Source organism: Sapajus apella, unplaced genomic scaffold (genome assembly GCF_009761245.1).
Source record: "Sapajus apella isolate SASKATOON/1434 unplaced genomic scaffold, GSC_monkey_1.0 scaffold6, whole genome shotgun sequence".
NCBI classification, from domain to species: domain Eukaryota; kingdom Metazoa; phylum Chordata; class Mammalia; order Primates; family Cebidae; genus Sapajus; species Sapajus apella.
This window is the reverse complement of record NW_022436946.1, coordinates 78933294-78960162: the sequence shown is the minus strand read 5'-3', so window position 1 is coordinate 78960162 and position 26869 is coordinate 78933294. Positions and strand designations below refer to the sequence as shown.

The 26869-nt window shown below is 34.5% G+C and overlaps 1 protein-coding gene across 6 annotated transcripts in view; it reads left to right on the top strand.

The window, feature by feature from the left end:
- Positions 1-26869, top strand: part of ADGRB3 (adhesion G protein-coupled receptor B3) — a 741588-nt gene that overhangs the window by 575132 nt on the left and 139587 nt on the right. For all 6 annotated transcript variants that reach the window (XM_032274421.1, XM_032274422.1, XM_032274425.1 and 3 more), the window contains 3 exons: positions 9413-9539; positions 11161-11264; positions 15159-15261. In XM_032274421.1, the coding sequence (XP_032130312.1) occupies positions 9413-9539; positions 11161-11264; positions 15159-15261 (334 nt within the window). The remainder of the gene's footprint in view (positions 1-9412; positions 9540-11160; positions 11265-15158; positions 15262-26869) is intronic.

The window sequence follows — 26869 nt, the reverse complement described above, 5'->3', positions numbered from 1 at the left end:
TTTTATCTTTTTTCCATGTTTATTTTTCTCTATGTATCATATTTGGGATTAATCATTTTTAAAAGGTTTATGAAGCAAAAGCCATTAGAGTCAGGAATTGAGCAAGTTGATATTAAATAGGTGAGTTCTCGGATGCACTGTGTTATAAATATTACAATGGTCCAGTAAAATCTCTAGACTGGCTTTTTGTCCAGATTACTTGAAAACTAGTGTGGAAAGTAACATATGTTTAAATTTGCTCTATTTTAGTTCAATAATTCTGCTTTTTCAAGGTTGTTCATATCATCTGCTGCAAATTATTTTAGGCGAAAAATTGGTTCCTAGGCCAGATAAACAGTTTTATTGAGGAAAAAAATATACAAACAGAATGAATTATTTTATGGTTTGTAGATTAACAAATGATTGATGTTCAGGGCATTTGAAAGTCTTTTGAAAAGATATGAGAGAAAAAATAAAAATTTAGGATCTTCCCCTATCTATACCCAAGAACAACCCTGGAAATCTTTCTTAATATCTAGTTACATACAGAATTAAAATGTATTTTTTTGTTTTATTAAACACATCACATATAATTCATCCATGAACTAATGTATATAGCAGTTTTCCTCTTCAGCTTTATTCAAATTTACATTTCTATGTTTGTCAGATTGTCTCTATTTTTCCCCTGTTCAGACCAAATTCTGCTGTTTTTTAATGGTGGAAACATAAGTTTAAAAATTTTCTGAGTAAAAAAGACTTAAAATGACATAAATTAAACTTTTCTCTTGGATTTTCTTCCATCTTATTGAGAGTAATAATGCTTTCTCCTTGTAGTTTCAATAGAAGATACCTTTTGTCTCTCCTTCCTTTTAATATTAACACTCTCATCATTATTCTGAATCAAATTATGAGAGTATTATCTCATCATCACTACATCCTATTATGATCTCTCTCTTCTAGACTGTTTTGATCTGCATTGTAACCTGTTGGGAGATGGAGCCACACCTCAAAGTAAAAGCATACTTGACAAAAATATAATTTTCAGTGCTATCTGACTTGCATGCCGTCTTTTGACTTTTGTTGATAAACTCTTTGATATCACAAGCTTTCTTTTTTTTTAACTTCTAGCAATCTAATTTATATCTAACCCCTCTACTAAAATTGTTCTTCCAAAGGCTCTCAATGGCCTCCTCCATGCCTACAATGACCATTCTCAAGCTTCATAATTTTATTATTTGACCTTTGATCAATCACTTTTTAATGAAATGCTCTCCGCTTATTTTCTGTGAGATATTAATTCTCAATTTTCTTCCACCATTTCTGAGTGTTCTTCCTGTATATTCCTAACTTGGCTGTGCTTTCTTACTGTGTCTAACCCTCACGAAAAGAACACGGTAAGGGACATCTGCTTTGGGGTCATACAAACTTAAGCTCAGTTCCTGGCAACCCTTTAACAGCTGGATGTCCTCAGGAAAGTCACAACCTCTGGGCTCCATTTATTCCTTTTAACCATAAAATAATACCACCAAAGATAGGAAGTCTGAGACTTGCAGGGCCATGTTACAGAAATTGAGACAACCAGGCAACTTTTGACTCTAGGCTGTTTCATCGCTAAGGTCCTCATGATCCTGGATGGAGTTAGGAGCTTAATTTATATCCATTTTCCTATAAAGGGAATAACAATATTATTTACCTTGGTATTTAGTGTAAGAATTTTTAAATTTTTGAAATAGAGTGTTGCTCTTGTTGCCCAGGCTGGAGTGCAATGGTGCAATCTTGGCTCACCGCAATGTCCGCCTTCCAGGCTCAAGCAATCCTCCTGCTTCAGCATCCTGAATAGCTAGGATTACAGGCAGGAGCCACCACGCCTGGCTAATTTTGTATTTTTAGTGGAGACAGGTTTCTCCATTCTGATCAGGCTGGTCTCAAACTCCCAACCTCAGGTGATCCGCCCACCTCAGCCTCCCAAAGTGCTGGTATTACAGGCATGAGCCACTGCGCCTGGCCTCTAGCATAAGAAAATTTTTAAAGTGTATTATTCACCACAACACCTAACTAGACCCTGAATAAATGTTAACTATTTTTACTAGTATGATTATTATTTGCCTATTGACTAATTAATGTTGGCAGGTAGCAAATTTTAACCTTTAATTATTAATAAATCATGCTGCAAAGATACTTATACATATTTATAACCCAGTAAATTGGCTTCCTTAATTTCTAACCATACTCCTTTTTACTCTATATCCAATTTAAAACAACAACAAAAAAGATGTTACTGGCAATAAAATTGGTGCTACCATTCTTGTAAATAATGTTCATTACCTCAAGAGTGACATATTCTTGGTTTTAATGTGTATTTTATGACATAACAGCAGTAATACTACACTTGTGAGATAATTTCTAGTGAAGTTCTCAAGCTCTGAAAAATGGCAAGTGGAAATCTAATATTTCCACACAATAACCTAGCACAGCATCTGTATCATATTTAATGACAAATATTTACAGAATAAATGAATGATGTAGGAAATTCCACCTATATCAGATCAAAATCGTTACCAAGTATTCATTCAACAAATATTTATTAAGCACCTACAATATATCAAGCACTGTGTTAGAATCAGGTAATACCAAAGTGAACATAACAATATCCCTTTCCTGATGATATGTACATCCTAGTGAGCAAATATGGGCAAAAAGCAAATGGGAAAGTATATAATACATCAGCCATGATAAGTGCAATGGGCAACAACAGGTCAGCAAAGGGCCCTTGGAAAGGGCTTGTATAGTGTATTAGCTATTTTATAACAAGTCACCCCAAATAGTGGCTTAAAACAATAGCCATTATTTGCTTTCAGTATTATGGAGTAGCTATTAGATTGAGCTCAGCCAGTTAGTTTCACATGGTATAATTAATGAGGCTACCATCAGGAAGCTTAATCTGGGGCTGGATGATCTAATACGGCCTCACTAACATGTCTGGTGGCTGGTGCCAGTCTCATCCTCAGTAGGGCTGGTCTGAGCTACCTCACATAATATCAGCACTTCAAGATGATAAGAATGGAAACTGTTAAGACCTCTTGATGCTTAGTTTCACAAGTCACACATCATTTCCACTGTCTTCTTTTGATCAATTCAAGTCACCATACATACATCCAGATTTGGAGGAGGAGGTAATAGACTCCACCTTTTGATGGGAGGAGTTCTATGTAGTTTGTAGCCATTTTTTACCTACTGTGGATGGGAAGTTTCTATCTTATGATGGTTAGTCAGTGATAACATCTCTGATAGGATGACATAAAAGCAGAAGCCTACGTAATATGAGGAAACAAGTAAGTGAATATTTTTGAAAAGTGCACTCTGGGCCAAGGGAATAGCTAGGACAAAATGCCAAGGCAAGCCACTAAGGAACTCAGAGTGGTTGGAAGTGATGGGCAAATATACATGTGTCAGGAGATGAATGTGGGAAGCCAATGAGAAACCAGATAGTATTATTCCTTGTAAGCCATTATAAGGACCATTATAAGTAGATCTTTGTCATTTACTCTGAGTTCGATCAGAAGACCCATTGATAGTTTTCAGTTTTTAGTGGAGTTTACATATTTGTCAACAGGATCTGTCTGGATTTTTTCTTGAAATTAAACTTGAGGGTGGGTGACAAGAAACCCAGTGAAGAGATTGTCCCAGGCTAGAGATGATGGTGGCTTGAAATATAAGGGCAGAGCTGACAACATTTTCTGGAGTAATTTGTAGAACTAATTAAGCAGAAAACATTTTACTAGATTGTGTATAGTCGCCCCAACCAGATTGTCAGCTTCTCTGAGAAACTAACTACACGCTTTTCATGTGTCTTCTACTTCATCTGATATTTGAAAAACACTCACTAAATACATATTGACTGGTGAGTAAAGATTCAAGCCTCACTGTTGAATTGAACATAATCAGCACAGGATGTGGAAATCTTACAGAGTTCATCATTAAATAATGTTTGAAGACCAAAGCAAGTAGAAGACCCTATTGAGAGCTATTGATATGCTTCAGATTACATGTCTGCTATATACTAAAGGACAGCAAATGAATTGTAGCAAAGGCAATCTGTCTACATCAAACTCAGTATAAAAAGAAATCCATTAGAAGGCAAAAGATCATTACATGGGCCGGGCGCAGTGGCTTATACCTGTAATCCCTGCACTTTGGGACACCAGGGCAGGTGGATCACCAGAGGTCAGGATTTGATACCAGGCTGGCCAACATGGTGAAACCCTGTCTCTACTAAAAATACAAAAAATGACCTGGGCGTGGTGGTATGCACCTGTAATCCCACCTACTCAGGAGGCTGAGGCAGTAGAATTGCTTGAACCCTGGAAGTGGAGGTGGCAGTGAGCAGAGGTCAGGACACTGCATTTCAGCCTGGGCATCAGAGCAAGACACCATCTCAAAAAATATATACATATTCAATAAACTGAACATTTATTATTAAGACTACTAAGCGAAAGGAAGCATCAGGGATTCAAAGTCAACATAATATAGTTCTCAAAAGTACTAGTTTTCTAATATGGCATGTAGAGTGTTCATTTTACAAATGAAAGAAAGCAAGGTGAATGTATCAACTAATATGATGATACTGAATGGAAAGCATTAACAGGTATAGAGAAGCATGGGGTAAGATCTAAGTTTAGAGTATTCCTGGAACTAGTTAACTTTCAGATAACAAATGAGAAAATTTGTGTTGTGATAGGAAGTAACTGCTATTAACTCCAGGTTCAGCATGATGGGTGACAACTGTCCTTCCTGATGATGGGAAAGTACGTGCTTCTAAATCTCATCCCTATGAATGGAGTGCATATATATGCTTTATGCTCGTATTACCCTTTTTATCATAAAATATGTATGTTTGCTATAATAGATCTTTAAATTTTCTTATAACTTCATTGGACATGTTCAGTACATTCTGTTTTAAAACAGATTACAGTAAAAGTTTAAAATTAAAATTCACCTGGAAATGAAAAGCTCACCTTTGCTTCTCACTCTATGACTTAAAACAAGTTTCTACACTGACTACACTACAGTTTCTTTATCTATAAAACTGTTTGGAAAAGATCAGTGGTTCTCAACCCTGACTGCACACTGAAATCATCTGAAAGGCACTTTAAAAGGTAATATCCCAAACCCTATCATCGGGTTTAATTTTCAGTGCTCTTCAGGTAATTTTAATGTACAGTAAGTGTTAATCAATGGGCTAGATGATCACTAAGGTTACTTCTAGTAAATCTTTCTAATTTTATGATTTATCATATTTTGACATAGTAACTGCTTCCAGAAAAACAATGTTCTCAATATTTGCAATGTCCTTTAAAGTAGAAATTAATGTCAAACTGTGTTCCTGCTCTAAATTGAGAACATTATCTCATCTAAACTAAAAAAATTCTACATTATGATAATAATTTATACCAAAAGCTATATACACATCATCATTTGGATATGGCATATGCATCAAAAGTAATATAAATTTGCCTAAATTTTAGAAATTATTATTATGCTTTGGAAAGCAATTACTTTCTGACAGTACATATACAATGTGAGGATAGTGTAGTTAGAAATTCTGTATAAATTTTTTTAAATGTTGCTATAGCTATTTTGATTTTGAATAAATGTACTCCTAATATCCCAAGAGTTAATAAAATCCCTAAAGTATATAACTTATTCATAATAAATAACTTACCTATTGATTTATTATGAAGAGAATAAACAGTTTCATAAAAGATTGAAGTGGAATATCTAGTTTTATTGATATCTGGAAAAATCAAAAGAATAATTTCTTGAAACCATTTTGAAATATGTCCCTATGAATTTTTGCTCTCAGTCTTTTTTACCAAATAGCTTTTCATTGGTGTAAGCTGATAACTTTTCCCTTTAATTTGTAAATGCCAAGAAGTGTAAACAGGTGTTTTAAAACTTCATGAAACCAAAAAGTGAACCAAATACTCAGATCCAAAAAGAAATCCTGTAGACTCCTAGGAAACTGGGGAAAGTCATCAAGTAAATACTAAGCTACAAAGTAATAGATTTTGTGTCTTATATTTTCACGTAATTCTGTGTTTTTGTATATTTGGGACAGGAAGGCTTTTTCCTTCTGTTAGCCAGCCAAATTCAGTGGTAATAGGGAGAAGAAGAAGAGGTACAGATGACAGCTAACAGCTAACATGGGTGAATATAGGTGTAGACAACAAAGGAAGTGCTGGTTGTATGGAATTCTGCAAACATAGTTATATTTTAAAACCATTTGGGAAAAAAAAATTTACTTAGTGTCCAGAAAAGACACTATGAAAAGTAAATATGTGATTTTTCAGTATAATGCCTATGCCTGTATCATCATTCTGTGTTTGCTTCTGATATCATCAGTTATTCTTATATCTTTAAATTTCATATATATTTCCCTATTTTTGTTTACTCTATTGATAACAAACTAGACTCCATAATTAAGAATAATTCACAGATATACCATTTATTATAGCATGCAAAACTATGACACTGGACAAATAATGTGGCTGCTGGAATAGTCCACATGTTCAAAACCCTTGTTCTGTACAGAATGGAGAAGCTATTGTGCTTTACATTTGCTCTGCCTCATATCAGTTTGCTTTACAAGGTTTCCCTGAAATTAATTAGACATGTGTACCATGCTTTCAAAAAATGTTTTACAGTAGGAATAAGCTATGAAAAGTTTGAAAATACAGATAACACACACTATAGGCTTTGTAATAATAGTTACATGTATGCTAGGGAGTGAAAAAGTAACTTGTGAGTTTTATGTGATTTAAAAATAGTTTAATGAAACAATATAAATTTTGTCATCAGAATATCGCACATCTTATTTATCTCTTGGGGGTGATGAAATGCAGAACTTGATGGTTACCCACCTCCCTCCTCACCTCTCAAGATATTCTCTCCTACTTACCTGCTCCAGGTCCTGCTCTTCTCCTAGCAGATGCAATATTGTCTGTTACATATCTTCTTTTAAATTTGGGAAAGCACATTAAGCTGAACTCACTCAGATGTTATTGTATAGTAGTTTAATCAGATAAAGTCAATGAAGGAAATATGGTTTTAAAGAATGATAAGGACAGAGGTGATGTAGCCTCAAGAAAGTGTGCACGAAAAGGGCCCCAGTGAGAGCAGAAGCATTTCATGCTTGGAGTGAGTGAAGGACTAAAACATGAAGACCTGCGTTACTTACTTCCCAGTTTTGCCTGGGGCTGGGGCAGGTCAATGCAATCATTGTACAAAGTAAAGTAAATGTACTTACGTTTTAATGATGTCATATAAAATTTACATGATCTTCAGAATCTAGCAACATGATATTGAATATAGACTTCATGTGTAGCAGTAAAAGTTTGCAGATGCTAACATCATCTTGAATAATGAGCTCTAATCACATCGATATAAGTATATAACTTTGTCTTATAAGAGGTTTTATTCAAAGAAAGTATTTTCCTTGTTAAGATATTGAATTGATGTACTGGGCATAGCTGCATAATTGAAAAGTGTAAGTACTGGACTCCACTTGAAAGCACAGACACTGCATTAAAGTAAAGCTGCCATCCAATATAAATAATGCAGATGTTGTTTTAAAACATGTCAGATTCTCTTAAGTGTATCTTTCTTCTTTAAACTTTGATCAGCTGAGATAAATGCTTTTAATTTAGCCTTAACTGTTTGTCACAAGAAGATAAGAGACAGCTAATGAAGTAAATTGATGTGTTGCTACAGTTAGAGAAAATTGGAGTTTGGTACTGTTGCAGTTGAAGGTATAACTACGTTTTAAAAAATTTGGCATGATTGCATGACATTATGAGAAAGACGAGAGACCTAACACATTCCAAAATGGCCAATACTTAGAAGTATTTGGGTAAAGTTAGGTATAATTTTTATCTAACTCTCTTCAATTATAGCACATTTCCTTCTTCAAAGAAGTTGTAATTAAGAGTATATTAAGTCATAAATATTAATGCTATCAAATTATGAATATTAAAAATAATTGCTGGTAGATACCAAAAAGGCTTAGAGTGAATTATATTCTGCAGCTTAACTTGGAAGTTCAACTGTCACAGAGAAGCCCGTCTCATTGAAATGTCTCTGAAATAGACTGCAAACATATTTAACCCAATAGCTTCAGGCATTCAGAGATAGAGGAAGCAAAATCAAAAGCACCATATCAAAATTAACATCAAGCCATGTGTTTTTCTCTTAGAGTTTTGAAGTAATTTTTAACATAGATAGTAACTTGGTCTGAAATTTAAAAACACACGTACAGGTTTGCTAGCTGGAGAGTTTCCATGTCTGGGGGAGGGGAGGTGACAATTGGTGCATTCAGTACAGAACACGTGTAATGATAATAAAGTTGATTGGTTGAGCTCTATAGCTTTTTTTCTCTCTCTCTTTCTCTCTTCCTGTAGTGTAGTTTGGCTGGGGGTGGAAGGGTTCTCCCCCCCCCCCAAAGAAGACGTAGGTTGATACCATTTTTATTGTTCTGCTGGGGTGGGAAATAAACCATATGCTTTAGCATTTTAAATGGCTACACCAAAGAGAAAATTGAACTAGGTTCTCTTCCTCACTGGACTTTGGGGTGGGGTTATTCCTCTGAATGTTCTAGTGGACTTGGGGTTAGCTTAATGCTTCTGCCCCAGGGCAAAGAGGCAGATGAGGGAAAGAAATGTCAAGGACGTCAGAGGCGAGCTGGGCTGAGTGGAGTATGGAGTAGGAAGCTTGTGTCTGAAACCCACCCCTCCCCTGGATACCAGGCAAAGGCAATGAGAGTCGGAACCAGCTGATGCCGCTGCTGCTGCTTCCCGTTTCCAGGGTGAAATTTTCACAGCAGCTATTCTAAAAGGAGGAAAAATCCCTAACCAGCAGCGGAGAAGATCCTATCACCCAATCCAAGCTATGTAACCTTTTAGTCAGGCTTTTCAAAGAAATCCGCATTTTAAAAGCCAGCATTTACGGTCCAAAATATGGGACGGGAATCAGAGCTGGTAGGAAAATATGAAAAGCCTCTTTACACCCTGAGTGTTTGAAACGATCCGATGAGCATAGGAAGTGGCTGCCAACGCTCTGGCGGCTGCTGGTGCTGTCGCCGCTGCCGCTGCTGATCCTCGCAGAGGGCTGGACAGAGCTAGTCCCGGTTTCAGCACCTCCGGCGCTGGACAGCTCTCTGCACGCCGCACCGCCGCCTGCTTGCTTTTTCCCACTCTCGCTTTGCATTGCTGGAGATGCATCTAAATTACATCCTGTTCAACAACAAGTAGATTTTTTTTTTCCTGTACAGGAATTACAGTAGACGATTCTCTCAATTAAACTGCATTTTCTTCTTTACGGATTTGGCTGTCAGGCGTATTTATCCCGATTTCCTCCCCCCCCTCACTCCCCTTTGCAGGAACGAGTCTTTGGGAACGTGGTCCACCCAGGGATGTAAAACTGTGCTTACCGATGCATCCCATACGAAATGCTTATGTGATCGTCTCTCTACCTTCGCCATTTTGGCTCAGCAACCTAGAGAAATAGTAAGTAACAAAGGGAAAACACGGCTGTAATGCAAAGGCAGGGACATTGTGGCTAGTGTTTCTCCAGGGAACTGCATTTTAAATGGGGAAATGGAAAATGTTGCAGGGTGGCAAAATTGGGTTCGTCTCCTCCTTAGCTACAGTAGCTTGGTGGAATGAATTCTAGTTGGTATGCTGTAACTAAATTCTACTCAATTTTATGTCTTCTAACTTGAAATTTCTGCAGTGTAGTTTTAAGGATGTAGTCCAATCATATTAATATGCTGCAAACTTTCAAATAAAAATAATTGTCAACTTAATCTTTATTTTAAAGCTGGAAAGATGTTCTGGGGAATTTGTGAGGATATTTTTAATAGTAGAATGAAGACCCCAGACACTATAGTCAAACACATTGCCTATCTGCATTGAATATTTTCAGTACAGGTTTTCTGGAGGTGTCCTTGAATGTAAATATAAATAAATAAATAAATATACATATGTTAATCAAATGAAGTTTTTTATGAAAGCATGGCTGTCAGGAACTGTAAAATTATTCCTTAAAAGTATAGAGGTTTTTCAAAAATACTTTCTGAAAGAGACAGCTGTACATAACTGTCTGAAAGAACAATAATATTCTCATCAAATGTATTTTGAGAAAATATAACTCAAAATGAATACTAAACAATTATTATTGAGGTAAATGTGACATTCTGCCTACATTTGGCCTAAATAAGCATCACTCTTCTTACTAATTTTATGATTAAAAAACTAATATAATTTGATGTGCATATTTGAGATTTTAGAACACACTTAATTTTTGAACAACATTCAAACTTCCAATATTAAGAATCTGAAAACCAACCAATTTGATTATTTAGTGTCATGTAAGTGTCCAAGGAAAGAAACCTCCCAGTTCAATGAATGCCTGTAATCTTTCTATATGTTTTAAAAGACAGAAAGCTTATTTTTCAAGGTCATGCATTTAGGGACTGATACTGGCATTGTAATAATTATCTCCACATATTTTCTTCATTGAAAAAAATCACAAAATGTATTTGAAGATTTTAAATTTGATGTTTGATTTTCTTCTATATCCACAGAGGCCAAGTAAGTGAAATTAAATGTGAGACTACTTGACTTAGAATAAAGTTGTCAAAAAGTCAGAAAGTTTGAAAAATCTTCAATATCTATATACCAGATATAGGTAGCATAATGAGTTGTAAATAGTAGGATCAAGATAAATTTTACCTAGAATCATATTGTGAAATGACTAACCTGCAATTAGTTAAAGAAATATGAATGATGCTTCAAATTGTAGCTAGAGAAAATTTAACATGTGAATGTTGACCAAGTTGTAGTTTCAGGTTTTGATTTTAGAAAGTTATAAAGAGGTAATATTCTATAATCCAGTATTTAAAACTCTAATGACTTTATTACTTCACAGTGGGAGAGAGGAGGAAGCTGGAATTAGTATTTTTAGAGGTTGCGAATGTGAGAACAGAGTGGATTCATGGGTAACTATCTGGTAACTATAACAACTGTATAGGCTATTTTGAGTGATAGGTTAGCTTTGCTGAATCTAGAAGTTATTTTAATTTATTAAAAACCAATTTGTTTCTTTTTTGTTTTGTTGAATTCACAGATCATGGAATCCTCTGGCACACCTTCAGTTACCCTAATAGTAGGCAGTGGTCTTTCTTGCTTGGCCTTGATTACCCTAGCAATTGTCTATGCAGCATTATGGAGGTAAGTAATCAACTGATAGATTTGAAATGGAATGCTTAGTTGCTCATAGTTAAATCAAGGAATGTGATCATTAGTATATGCCTCCTGTCTTTTTAATTTACTAAAAGTAGTATTTTCACAACAGAGTTATAATTGAAGTGATTGAGCTATATATAATAAATGAATTGTATTTACCTAATTTTCCTATGTATTTGCCTTAGTTGAGAAAATAACTCACACGCAAACTTTTCTTCTAATTTCAAATGTTAATAGCCTTCAACAAGTTGCTTACCCCGCATGGTACTCTTACATCACAAGTTTAATCTATGTGTGGTTTTTATTTATCCCAATTGCTCTGGGGACTATGAGTCAAACTCGTACAGTCAAATTAATTTATCTATTGTAAAAATATGATCTCAAGTTCTTAAATTTCAAACACATGCTTTCAATATGTCCCAGACAATGAGTGAAATCTATAATATTAAAGCACTAACATAATACACTATACTCCAGAAAATACCTGTTGATTGTGTCCAAGAAGTCAGACTTTGACAAATTGATGAAAAGAAATCATAAAAATACATAAATAAGGGGGAGTGATAAAAAAATTTGTTCTACAATAGTTGAAATTGCATATGCTTGATATATAAAAATCTAGTATTTTTAAAAATTTGTTCTTGATTGTGTTACTAAGAATTAGACCTGTGAAGTTTATTGTCTACTCAGGTATTGATAAAATACATAGCCATATGACCAAACTAATGGAATTTTCTAATGGATTTTTAAATTTTTAAATGTTAAACAGTTTTGTCATTGAAAAATAATCTAAATATTTTGAACTATGTTAGTATATAGAAAATTACCTAATATTTTCTGAATGTCTGTAATATTAGAATTGCAAAAGTAGATGTTTCTGCCTCAGAAATCTATTAATCTCTATTTACTTAAGATAAAAACAATCCAATTGAAAAATGAATTATAATTTTATTTTAAATAGACGATTTTACTTCATTCTTTTAAGAAAATGTTCTTATAATTTTTACTCTTTTGAGAGCAAGAATTGTCACAGATATTTAAATTGTCAAAGATATGAAAAGTTTTTATGCTTCATACAAAAGTAAAAACTATATATTTCTTTCTTCATTAGCACTGGTACATGACAGAAATCCTGCCTTCCTGTGAAGGATTTATCTAGTAGTGAAACACTGACAAAGTGGAGCAATCTGATAAAATATGTCCAACTCCAGGAAGTGAAAGAAATGCTTAGTTTAAGCATGACATTGTAGACAGCAGAATCTTGGGTTCAGGGTTCACTCAAGCAGACATTGTCTTGGTAATGCAAAAGTAAGATGGATAAACATTGAAAAGTAGACAACTTCCACTACCACAATTGTTTAAATCACAGTTCTTCAAAAATAAGGCAGCATTTGAAAACTAGGAATTATATAATCACAATAGCAACATAATTAATGCCCACTGAATTATTTAGAACTGAATTCCATTTATCTGCATTTAGAGTTCAGGCACCAACTCAACTTCTCTTTACCCCTCAATACATATCACTAACACAAGCATATACATTGTCAGGATAGGTGATGTGTATATTTAGTCAAGGAAACATAAAATTAATTAGTCCATAATAAAGTTTTCTTTAATGCAAAAAGTTCAGGAAAGTCACTACTACAATAGTTTTCTAAGAATTACCAAAATAATTCAAAGGATCTATTAAAACTTAAGATGAACTTGAGAATTATGAGAGTACCAAGAAACAACACAAATCTAAATCCATAAGAGTTAGTAGTCATCATCTCATTGTCTACAAATAGAAGGATTGAAGTAATATTAGTAATTTGAAAGAAGTGTCAAGACTCATGAATTATTAAGTGAATCTTGATAACATGATGAATTCAGTCCTGTATATAAACACCTATAGAAACTTTGATAACCAAATAGAAACTTTGAGAACCAAAAAGAAAAAACACACACACACAATTGTGAAGTATTATCCTTGCTTACTAGAAGGATGCCATTATACATGTAGGGTATATATTATGTACTGTATAATATTACTGTGTGGTGTAAGCATGTTAGGTTCCTACCATCTTTTATTCTAAGTAAAAAGTTTAAAATTTTTGATTTCTAATGAGTTGTGAAGTGTACAAGTATCTCAAGTATTTTGTGCATAATATGCAATTTTTAAATTTGTTGATGTGGCATGTAGCTCATCAGAAATGTTCATCAAAAATTTAATACATTAGGTTATATTCCCTTTACCTACAGATTATATTTTTACATGGAAAATTAATGAAGCATGTCTTTGTAATCACTGTATTAACATAAAGCATTCTTAGATCTTGTTCACAAAATCAAACATGGTAAAGAAATTTGTGAAAGTTGAGACATTTCATAGCAAATTTGCAGGCAACAGTAGGACTCATTTTTGATAAAAATAGAATCATAAAAACTTCAGACTAGTCAGTTCTGGGTCTTTCATTACCATATTTTTGTCTATTTACAGAACAAAAAGTTTCACTGAAAACCCTTTTCATAATGTCATCTGTGTACTTGTGCTTTCATGGAAGTCATTAACATCATACAAAGAGTTAATTTTATGTAGGCTTTAACTTTTTATATTACCTTTCCCACCCACAAAAAAAGAAACAACTTAATGGTTGATGATGTCTTCAGCATCTCTGTGTGTGGTTTATTATATTGTTTGCTACTGATGATACAGGAATGAGGTTCAACAACCTCCAGGACATTTTGTGTTGATATTTGATCTAAGTTTGTCCCATTTCAGTTTGTTTTGTGACCAAAGAGAATGTATTTTATATTACAAAAACTCCTTTTTGTATTTTATTGTTATTCTTGCTTTTGCATTCTTTTTGGAAAACTATGATAGAATGTGGGGCTTCTACCTTAATAGTCTTCAAAGACAGGGAGAGAGACAGACAGAGCAGTTTGATAGACTTTTTACCTCCCAGAACACCTCTAGATCTTTGGCACTCATGTCTAATACTGCGTAGAAAAGTTTGTGCCTGCTGTAGAATGTGATTTCATGTTATAATATGCATTTAACAGACCTAAACAAAAGGCAAATACAATGGTGTCTTTTTGTTACTGTCACTCAGTGATTTACCACAGGATACAGTAAAGCAAAATAGCTGTTACTCGTTCAGGGTAAACAGCTGGTAGAACATTTAATTCTGAGCAGTTTTCTCTGTGGCTTACATTCTTGGTGCACTTAACAACTATATACCAGACTGTATATAAACACTTCTTCGTAAGGGTAAAATATGGCAGATGTCAAGCAATTTTCCAGCCTAATAGTGAATTATCATTTGTGGATTGGATTCATTTTTAGAAATAAAGATTCATTTTTTGGAACAATTATTCAGAAAAAATATAAAGAGTAACAGCCTAATTACATTAAAATGCTTGAATGGATAAGAGTGTTCATAGTTTCATGAAAGTAATGGTATCCTTCTAGTAAGTAACAATAATGCTTCAGAATTTGTGTGAGTTTTTTCTTTTTGGTTCTCAGTTTTATTGGTTGATTCATATGATAATGCTAAACACACACACATACACATACACATGTATATAAAGGTATTATACTAATTGCTATATTTTCAAGAAGCTTTAAATTTCTAGAAGGAAAAAAAAGTGTACCACAACAACAGATGGGCGTCTTAGGTTCTATCAGAAATGCCATATTGTCTACATCAATGTCTAAGGAAGAAAAAAAATTCGGTGTCTAAAAATAATTTTTTAATTTAAAAATTATTCTTTTTGTAAATATTGCTGTGCTACAGTACATATTTTTCCAGATGAATTTCATCAATTTTCACAATACAGAATTCTTCATCTTTCTGTTAGAGTTTGAAGTTCCACAACTTTTCTCTCTCTGGCTAGGTACATACGCTCTGAGAGGTCCATAATACTAATCAACTTCTGCCTGTCTATCATCTCATCCAACATCCTCATACTGGTTGGACAGACTCAGACACATAATAAGGTATGGCTGGTAATTACTCTGATTCTTTTTGTGTGTTTATGTTTTGGCATATAGTTGGTGATTGATAATCTAAACATTCGTTCTAAAATGGAGAACTCCTGACACAATTATATTTTAAAGCAAAATTTTTTATTGGTTTCTGAATAAAAACACTGTCTTTTCCAGTTCAGAAATATATACTCTTGGCTTAATTTCATGTGGGTTGAGAGGTTGTTCACAAGAGTAAAAATGTGTGTTTATTAAACATTATATCAAAGCTCTATGAGTTCAAAGCCTTGGGACCTCAAAAGCACATATTTCAATTCATTAATCTAATTGTAATAAGATCTAGTTATAATAGGATGGAAGGCTTGTGTTTTCATCTAATTTATTAACACATTGATTCCTTAAAGGCAACTATAAATTGCTTACAAGTATAACATCTTTCTTGAAAATCCACCCCAAAAAAAATCTATAGGCAATAATTGAAGAGAGTGTTAGATGAAATCTACTTTAGATTTTATGCCTTTCAAAATTTTTGATTAATCTAAAAATATTTTGATACTTAGCAGAATGTAATAGTGTGTTTTCTCTTTTCATGAATGAACCAATTTATATTAGTTGAATGACCAAGTTTTTTTTCCAGAAATGATTGTCTTTACTATTCTGGAATGTATTTTAAGAAACCCATAATAGCAATTTGAAGTTAACTTCCCTGTGCCTCAAGGGGATTCTGTTAAATACCACTTTGATTATTTGTCAATCAATCACATGGCTTCAGGCCTGTTATTCTTCAGCTTTATAATTTTAAAATATGAAAGGAAATAATTAATTTTTTTCACATAAACCATCATTTAAAAATAATCAAATATACTTCAGTAGGTTCTTTTCATGTATTATATATTCATAGGACATGCATTAATGTCAAGGATAATGGATAGTCGGTTTAGTTGGCCGACCTACATTTCCAAGACTGGTGATTGCCACCCAAAGAGTCCAGTTCCAGGTCCGGGTAGGGCCTAGGAGGCAGCTTTCAGTGATTCTGATGAATGCTTCTTCTTGGCTCACATTGCCCGATGCCAGGGGAAGGGCCCAAGGGGAAGGCCACTAACCCTGAAGGACAAAACAAAAACGAAAACCCCATCAAGGGCCCTGTAGCAATAACAATTACTTTCATGTCTTTGAGCGTTTAATTTTCCTCCCTTTATTTCCTGTGTCTTTTCATCTTAAAGAAAGAATCTGAAAGTAAAAACTATTAAAATATAGTTCAGGTCCATGTTATAGACATTTAATACAAATTTTAAAAGTAAATATCTATTAAAGAAAAACAGAGAGAATGACTAAAGGTGAGAGGGATGTCAATCAGAATTGGGTGAAAAGAAAAGTACAAAATAACCAACAGCATAAAAACCGAGGGTAAACATGGATGTATGTAAGTGAAAAGAAAAAGGGAAACAAAAAGGCAATGATAGGAAGGAAGGAGGAGATAAAGAGGATGAGAAGGGACTGTAAACCTTAAGGAATCATTAAATTACTCATTTCATTCTTTCCTTTTTGATTGTTCACTTGGGCTGGGCCTCCAATCTGTTAGAAATGTTAGTATACTTGCTAATACCTCTTTTCAATTTTTCAACTACTTGCCCTTCAACTTCTACCCAGAAAAAGAGGGCTTTCCTCTGAAATAGGAATTATTTATTGGGATCAGGAACCAGAAAAATTAAGCTAGAGCCAGCTTGAGTTCAGAGTATAAGTTTTTCTCATCAAATATTCTTCCCTTTCTGTCACTTTTTATCCTCCAAACAGTCTGGAGTTATATCTCTCCTTAAACTCTGAAAAACTGCATGATCCACAGTACAAAATATGCTTTTAAAACTGTTTCATGCTGTTTGGCAAAGTTTTTATAAGTTCCGAGCCAAATGATACTACAGACATTTCTACAAGGTGTACTTCACATTATACTGGTTATGGTCTAAATCACTGAGGTACAATAGAAATACAATGTAAGACACAAATGCAAGCCACATATGTTATTTAAATTATATTAGTAGACACATTTAAAAAGTTTTAAAAAGCTAAAATTAATTTTAATATATAATATTTATCTCAGTATATATATATTACCATTTTAATACATAATATAAAATTATTAATGTAATATTTTACAATCTTTTTTAAGTCTTTAGAATCTGGAGCATATTTTATACTTACAATACATCTTAATTTGAACTAGCTACATTTCAAATGTTCAATGGCTACATGCAGCTAGTGTCTAACATATTGTGTAGGTCTAAATGCCAGCTATATTTAGAAACTAAACTTATCTCAGGAAACTACATTCTGTCTGCCCAGTTTGACCTTCATGGGTTTTCAATTTCCTAGTTTTTTTTTGTAATAATGTCTTTTGAGATCTGCAAATATTATGAATACAAAAGACAAGATAAATTTGGTTTGCCTTTCATTTCTGATTTTGAGGAAGGGCTGGTATTACTAGCAAAATAAGAGTTTGATATAGTTTATCCCCAAGTATATTAACTATAGAATAGCTTCTATGTAGTTTTGGAATCACAGTGGTTTTATATCAAATTAATTCATGCTAATTTGTGCTGCTATAGTTATTAATGCATGTGGGGAGGAGTGGGCAATAAGTGCTAGTATTGATGAAGAAAATAAGAGATTATTGGTTTCCTCTTATGCTATATTAATTTTGCTTTATTAGCTCTGAGTAGACGTTCTTACAAGCCTAGGAAATTCACATTAGAGTGACTAGAAGAGAAATATACAAAATACTGGGATTTTATTCTTAGTCACTCGAAACAATATCAAGATTTCTAGGGAAAATAATCATGTGTTTTATTAGTTGAATTAGGTTAAATTGACTCTATTTGTATATAATATATGAGAATATGGTATGTGAAAGGTTACACCTGTTTGACTGTAGTTGGGATTAATGGTTTCCCCCAAGACAAGAGAAGAGAAAGGTACAAAGTATGTTGTCTAGGTAAACTTATAATGTGCATAAACTACAAGAAACTATTTTTTTGAAAATGGAAAATATTGATTGGTGGCTAAAGTATTTTATTTTGGTTTTGTGTAGGATCCCTTTTGCTTCTGTGGGCATTTTTTTTAATTGATCAGTTTTGTATCTTTGACTTCCTTGATAAGTTTTGATTGATGCTTCAGTATTCCCATTTTAGAAAATGTAAACACCTGAGAGAGCTTCTTGATGAACAAATCATTTGGTGCTGCTTCAGGGAGTTGTCATGGCTAGTTTGTATGAAAGCTGGTATCTGATGCTGATGTCCAGAACTGTTTTGAAGTGTCATATGAGGCCTTTCTCTGAATTGCTTATTGAAATATAATTGACCCGATTATCTCACTTCTGAGTATCTCTGCTTTTTTTTGAATTTAGATAGAAACAAGCTGAAATAATCCATTGCAGAAAATGAATGCATTCAATTTTTTAACTGTATATCCATTTGGTGGCAACAAAGTAAGGAGCCAAGTACAATTTATTATATCTCTTCTTAAAAGACAGTTGTAAAATTTAATTATAATTCACTTCATTATATTTTGAGTTTTCTTATAAAGTGATATTTCCCTTTCATCTCTTTGTTCATTTAAAATTTCTACCAGATGTCTTTGTATTGCTCAAATGTTATTTATTTGTAGGGAGTTTCCTTTACACCTCAAAGTATGCATATGTTTTTTTGTTGAGCTGAATAGACTATTTTTGGTACTACTGCTTTGCAGGAAGCAAGGAATATTTTGGAAACCGATAAATTGAAAGAATAGTTTTCTTAATGACAAAAGTGTATATTGCTGTTGCTTCAAAGGACTGTAAGGTGTTTTATCATATTGGAGATTTCACAGCACTCTTTTTAACTGATAGAATACAAATTTGGCAAAACCCCTGTTTTTTTGGTTAGGCAAGTATGACCACCCAAGAAGTTCAAAGTGCTGGGAGATAGCTTCACTCTCACAACCTCACTACCAGGTTATAACAAAAGCAGGTCTAAGTCCAAATTTGATCACATATTTACATATTTATTAGATAATCCCTCATTAGCAAATCAGGATCAAAACCTATTCAGGAAGCTCAGTGAGGACCTAGGTCTTTGACCTTTTAGTTACTTTCACCCACCTTGTATGTAATATTCACTTGAGGTGGACATAGCAAGATTCTAAGAGCAGGATTCTGTGCCCTTTATTCAGTGTCATTCAGTCAGCAATCCTCCTAATCCAATGTCTGGACACAGAATGATTATGGATAAAACTGTGGAACCCATTGCTAAAAGATATGGAATAGAGGCCTCAGTGGAATCTTATGTACAGTTCTTTTAAGAGTAAGGAGTGTTTTACACAATATATGTATCTTCAATCCATTAATACATTTATTAGTGATTAACCAGACACTAGTACATCAATAAAGATTAATCTTTCATATTTAGTTTGATAATGGGTAAAGTGTTGATGGTGGCTAGATACACCTCATAAGAAGGATCTGTAGTTGTCCTATGTGGGCCTTCCAGATATAAAACCAGCTGACCAACTAGTCTGTGCATTCTCGGACTCCTCCTAGAATTACAAGTTATACTACCTGGCATATATATAGTATCATCTTGAGAATACCAAAATATTATAAAATAAATTGCAGACTTTATAACAAGCATACAACAATTAATATTTTGAGAAATATTAAGCAACTGTGAAAGAACAAAGATAGATATTACCTTGAGTCTTTTTTTTTTTTTTTTTTTTTGAGACGGAGTTTCGCTCTTGTTACCCAGGCTGGAGTGCAATGGCGCGATCTCGGCTCACCGCAACCTCCGCCTCCTGGGTTCAGGCAATTCTCCTGCCCCAGCCTCCTGAGTAGCTGGGCATGGTGGTGCGTGCCTGTAATCCCAGCTACTCAGGAGGCTGGGGCAGGAGAATTGCCTGAACCCAGGAGGCGGAGGTTTCACCATGTTGACCAGGATGGTCTCGATCTCTTGACCTCGTGATCCACCCACCTCGGCCTCCCAAAGTGCTGGGATTACAGGCTTGAGCCACCGCGCCCGGCCGCTACCTTGAGTCTTAATTGACCTAGGAGTAAAGCAAAAGTCCTCATTGATTAATAAAGGGAAGTTTCTAAGTTATTTGGGTTGGTCACACATTTTCTTTGTATTATTTAAGAGGAAATTATATTGTGGTTCTTTATGTATGGAGCATTGTATTACATAATGGGTCTTTTAATTTGGACTTTCAAAAGATACAAAAATTCTCCATCTTGAAGCACTAAAGTCCCATTCTCTGTTGTGTTTTCTTCGACTTCATCTTGTAGTTATTTACTCTTTACAAAGATGTTATGTTTTGGTTCTGTAGTTTGAATAGAGAGAATTAGTAAACATGGGCCAAACTAGTAGGTTATAATCACTCTAATGGAAGATGTTTTTGTTTGGTCAGGACTGTGTTTTTTAAAATATAAAACCTTGAATTTGAATACCTTAACTTGGGCCAAACAATCTCTAATTTACCTATTTGTCCCATGACTTTCTTTTGCCATAGTCCCAGCTTCTGTATACATTTATGTACATGCCTGACCTCTAAATGCCTATGGGTCTTCAACTTCTGAGAAAAAATATTGAACATGTATTTATAGCTAACCATTCAGTTCTGCCTGATACCCTTTGAAACAGACTGCCTCCTGCCCTAGAGATTCAGTGTTCTACATGCTTCTTTGGGAGATATCAGTCAGAGATGGGGATGGCTAAGAGAAGGCATTTTAGGCCAGGTAGACTTAAGCATCCTAAATCTGCCAGTTCTCCTAGTTGTGTGATCTTAAGCATGATGCACAGCCTCTCTAAACCTAAGCTCGTTGTCAAGGCAACATGAATTACTACATATGAAGCACTTAACCCAGAGGCTAGTACATTGTAAGTACCACTTAACAGTAGCTGTAATTATGGCAAAGATAATTATGACACCCAGATATACATCTGATTCTGTCCTTCTCTTCTTACCTTTGTATCTCCTCGTGTCCAATTTCCTGATCACCACTAGGTTCATCATTTCTGTCACCACCCCACTCTTTTGCATTCAAAGGCAAATTGAATGCCTTTTCTGTAGTCTCCAACCCAATTACATAAGCTAGAACTCTGGAAGTTATCCTTAATGTCTCCTTCTCTCTTATGGAGAGAATCTAATAAATCATCCACCTATGACAGTTGAACTCTCAAATATTTCTCAGATCTAGTTTCTTGTCTCTATCAGATATTGTTCATACTGCTACAGAATTATCAAGGTCGCTCTCTATCCTTTAGCCCATGCAATAGAAGAAAGATTCAAATCAGACCACTCAATTTCCCTATGTAACATTTATTGTTGTCTCATTTCCTACAGAAGTAATTTCCAAACTGTGGTCAGACACAAGTAGTGAAACATATTTTGTTTATCTATGAAGATTATTTTTATTCACTGCTTTCCTCGTAATAATATATTGGAACTCAGGAATAAATTGTACAAGAGAAAAACTTCCAGAGGTTATAAAACCTGAGAAAAAGCAGATCTTAAAAATGACCCACGTGACCTCTCCATACTCTTTCTATTTTACTGACTTTTGTTATACCAGCAACACCAAACTTCTAACAGTTCATCAGAATTAATCTATGGTTTTTTGGTTCATGCTATACTTCATCTTGGGGCACTGTTCCTCCACCCTAACCCCACCTGACTTCCTAACTGTCTTTATTTGTCTCAAGCTCATTCTCTGACACTGATGAGTTTTATCCATCAGAGAAAACCCTCTTTATGCACGCCTGCCCTGGGTTCCAGGATTTCCAGTGCATACCTTTTATCTTGTATTATATTACTTGTTTCTAATCAGGCTATACACTTCTTAGGGCAGGACTAGAACATACTCATTCTTAAATCTGTTGCCAGGATATAGTCTATGTGTAGTAAATAAGTAATTAGTATTATTAAATGAATAAAATAAATTTGAATATATTTGTGCTTATATCTATGACTCTAATAGCTATTATTAGTCTTACAAAAAGTAGAGTCCCCCACTCTCGACAGGATCTCAGCTAATAGTGATAGATTATTTTTCTAGGGTCTGTTTTAGCTCTGTGTGAATGAAGGCATGCTTTAAATGTGATCTGGCCCCTGGATTTTAATTAAGGAGATGCTGAAAACTAGCAAATGTTAATCTTTTTACTTCATAATAATATAAGGTTCATAGCCTTAAAAAAGAAATGTGCTTAGTTATAATTCTTCCCATAGGAGACATACCCTTCCAGTAGTGTCCCAGGTATACATTTATTGTGTCTCAAAGCATGTGTGATCTGAATGGTCGAAGCTAACACCTTCTATTTAGATTCATTAATATCTAATTTGTTGACTTTCTATGACATTTGTAAAAGGATTTGAATGTAATAAGCTTATTTGTGATTCACTTGGTTCCAATTTGAGGTACCTTACTAACTCTGCTAGAGTTCTTCTGAATTCCTGAAAACCTTCATCAAACCAAGGAACATAATGGTTGGTTAGCTTCTTGATTTCCCCAGCCTCCCAGCAATAAAAGATTATTTCCCAAAAAAGATTTCCCAGTGAAGTGAGAGACAATGAGATAGCAGAGACTCTGTTGTCCTACTGTAACTTCCTAGTCCCTCGGTTAGTCATTTCTAGTTTTGTGTGGTAAAAGCCAGAGACCACATTATTGTAGTCAGCTTTAAAACAGGGCAAAGATCAATATGAAGAATGGGCTCAGGGCAAGCAAAGAAGATGAAAGTAGAATTTTTTTTGACAATAGAACTAGTGAAATGAGTGAGATGTCAAGAGCCAAATGACTTGGAGGGACAAGGAAGCAGTTTGGACATTCAGTCAGTAGTCTTAGCTTCAACTTCAAATCTGAGCAAAACTCCTGAAGAGTAAGCACTCACTCAGCAGGGGAGAAGCAGAGCACGAGCCTCAGCCTAGTATACAGGTGATTGCTTTGAGAATGCCAGGCCTACTCTCATTAACTTGTGTTCATTTATGCTGAGGGAGTCGTACAAAAGTGTCCACCAGACAATGCAAAGAAACTCCATGACTCGATCAATTCTACTCTCCATCCCCACCACCCCCACATTAGACTTGGCCTTCATAATTTCTCATTTTGACTACTATAACATTCTTCTAACTTTTGTCTGCTCCTAAAGCCTGTGCATTAGCCCATTCTCCGTATCACTGTGAAAAATACCTTAATGAAAAAGCAAATACCTGATTGCATAATGCCCCTGCTGAAAACTGTATGATGGGTCTATAGGGTTTATGAGATTAACTCCGTGTTTTGCATATCACCTGCATTCAGGGCTGCCTGAAATACATAAGTTGACTTTGGGGGAAATAAAAAGGGCACTCCTTCTGGGCAGATGATTTATAAAACCATTCTCTCCCTCCAGACTGATACAGCCTCTAGCAAGCCTTCCAGCTTGCAACAAGAGCATCCCCTTTTTAGGGAGCCTCTCTGTGTGCATTCCAACTTTATTATGGCTATGAAAGCTCCTCTTGCTTCTGTGCTTTTGCACTTGCTTTTTACTCTGTCTGATAAACGCCTACCACACTTCAGAGTGGGCTTGTGCAAACCATCTTAGCTCCTACAACACTCCTTTCTGTTTTTACAGCATGTGATACATACTATATTTATTGTTAGCATATATTTATCAATTGTTAGCACCAATCACCTTATTCTACAAGTGATCAATGCCTGATCAACACTGCTCACTACACTGTGATTTTCATGGGTAGTATGTCTCTCTATTTTACTGTATTTTGAAACCATTAATACTAGTACTTGTTTTATACATGGCATGAAATTAATAAATGTTGAATGAATTAATGATGTTATGGCTACACCTATCAAATGAGGGGTAATATAATAAGACTATAGCCATTTCATCTTTGGAGGTCCCATTTTGAATAATTGCACGCAGATTAATTATTTTTTTATTATTGTTGTCATTTTATGATGAGATAAGGTAATTGAAGAAGATACTAAAGACTTACAGAATATTTTTGAGACCCTGCTTTGCTGTGAGATGGTTGAGTTAAATCAGATTTTATCTGTATGCAGAGATATCCAAAAGGGAATTTGAGAATTTGAGTGTCCTTCCAAGAGTCTTACAGAAAGGTTGAAGATTATCTGCTTTTCTCCCCAAAATCAAACCAGTAGAGAAATTACAATTTCTCCCTATGTATTATTTCTCACCTTTCCCCTTCTCAGAACATAATATGAACTGGTCAGAAGTTTGGCTAATGTCAATAGGGGGGCTATGTTGGAGTATAGCTGATCATGTTTATGAGGATTCTTAATACACTGTAAAATACTGAAGTGCTAGATAAATATCACAGACAGTGAATTACTTTAATTTACAGATATTCTCACAAAAAAATGAAAAGCCCTTGAGATAAGATTATAATAGAATTTTCAATGGCCCATGATATGAACTTTGAGATGATACCTCTCAGGTTCAATATGAGGTGAAGAGAGTAGAATTTAAGTTATCATTAAAGATATCTTGACCAAAGTAAAAAATTTGTCTCAGTAAGACATTGGAATGGTGTGAAGAGTGTAGAGAGAAGTCCTCTGAAAAATGCTCCATAATGTAATACAGAGGTTGGCAAACTTTTGGCATGAAGGGCCATATAGTAAATATTTTAGGCTTTGTAGGACATATGCTATCTGTTGAATCTATTCAGTTCTGCTGTTGTTGCTAGAAAACAGTTATAGGAATAAAGGAATGGTTGTGGCTGGATTTGGCTTCGGACCTAACCTTAGGCAATTTTGAGCTTTCTAGAAGTATCTAGTGTACATACCAACAGAAGAACTACAATGTAAGGTGAGGCCAGCCTATTTCTGGGCTGATGCTTTATGCATAAATAACCTCCAGTTACGTGTCTACCCAAGGGTTAGCCTGTGTAGCCTGCAGAACTGGAACAGAGGACCCTGGCAGTTTCTGAAAAGGCTTCTGCCAAGATAAAAAGGAGTGCAAAATACTTTGAATTTCTTCTTTGAAGAACTCTGGAACTAATCACAGAATGCCTTTACTTATGATGCCAACTGGTTACCAGTGTATAAAATTATGGGGAAAAAACATGAATGAAGTCACTCATAACAAAGCTAGACATTTTATAAATTGAAGAAGTTAAAAGTAGCTAGCAAATGCCCAATGCATGAGACAGCAAAGCTCGCTGTCTTTATAGAATAAACTTCTTAATGTACAGCAGTATTTGTTAAAGCCCTTATTAGATAAACTGTTTCATCTGACAGTCTTGGGCAGAGAAGTAACATCTGAAGCAGAAAATAGAGATGGAAGAGTCAAGCTAATTCCCAACTAAATTCACACATAAGACAGAGTTCTCTTTTTACCTCTCTGCCTCTCTCCTATCTCACCCTACCCTAAAATTTGGATTGTTATTATGTATATTAAATCATAAGCATTGCTATAGCAAACCTTGGAACTAAAGACCAAACATTAATGCCTATAATAAAAAAATAAGCAGATTAAAGTCCATTTTTAACTTCTTTTGTGATAGCCAGTCAGTTAATTTTAAATCTTAAGCCTTGAAGAAAGAACTAGGCATATGACTGAGTTGAGTCTAGGTCTTGACTATGAAATTTAAGATGTATGAAATTCAAAGTGAGTAAATTAAAATATTTATAGTTATCCTAGGCTGTTAGTGGATCGAATGAAAGATTAAGACTTCAATTGTAATGTAAAGAAGCAATGATTAGCTTTAACAGTAGACATATAAGCAGAAGAATTTTAATTCATTAATGTTTGTGATGAGGGCCTGTATAAGTGATCTTTGTTATACTACAATACACATAGTTTTTGTATATCTCTGTAGCTGTGTCTTTGGTAGATGATACATAAGTATATACACAGAATTAGAACTTCAGAAGGCTTTGAATGAATCTTATTTGTATCTATTTTATGTCATTATTGCCAATTAAATTCTATCTGTATTTTAAAGTGATGTTTCCTAATGAATAGAAATGATGTATATTGCTTTTACAAAATACAAATTAGTTCTGCTTTTCTTTTTCCTTTACTTAGTTTTGTCTATTTTCTTTTTATTAGAAATAAGATCATCTATTTCTCTGTTTAGAAATTTCTGTTATATATTTTCAAAATCTCTAGAATAATCTGTATATCTAAGAACAGCCTCCTTTATTGCAATGAAAAGGATAATCTTTACAATCATCTATTGCTATGTAACAAATTACCTCAAAGCTTAGTAGCTTAAAAAATATTTATAACCTTCACAGTTTCTATGAGTCAGGAATTTAAGAGAAATGTATCTAGGCCATTCTGGCTCAGGATCTCTCATGAGACTGCAATGAAGATGCATCAGAGCCACAGGAACCCAAGGTTTGCTTGGCGCTGGAAGGATCTGCCGTAAAGGACTCACCATTCCAGGTGTAATGGAAGCTTCACTTACTTTAACTGAAGTGCTTTAAGCTCAACCACTTACTGGGCATGCACTACTTGTCAAGTTACTTAACCATTCTTCACACACCAGCCTAGTGATCTTTTCCAGTTATAAATCACATCATGACACGTGTCTGCTTAAAACCCTTCAGTTAGAACAAGTGAAGCTTCTATTA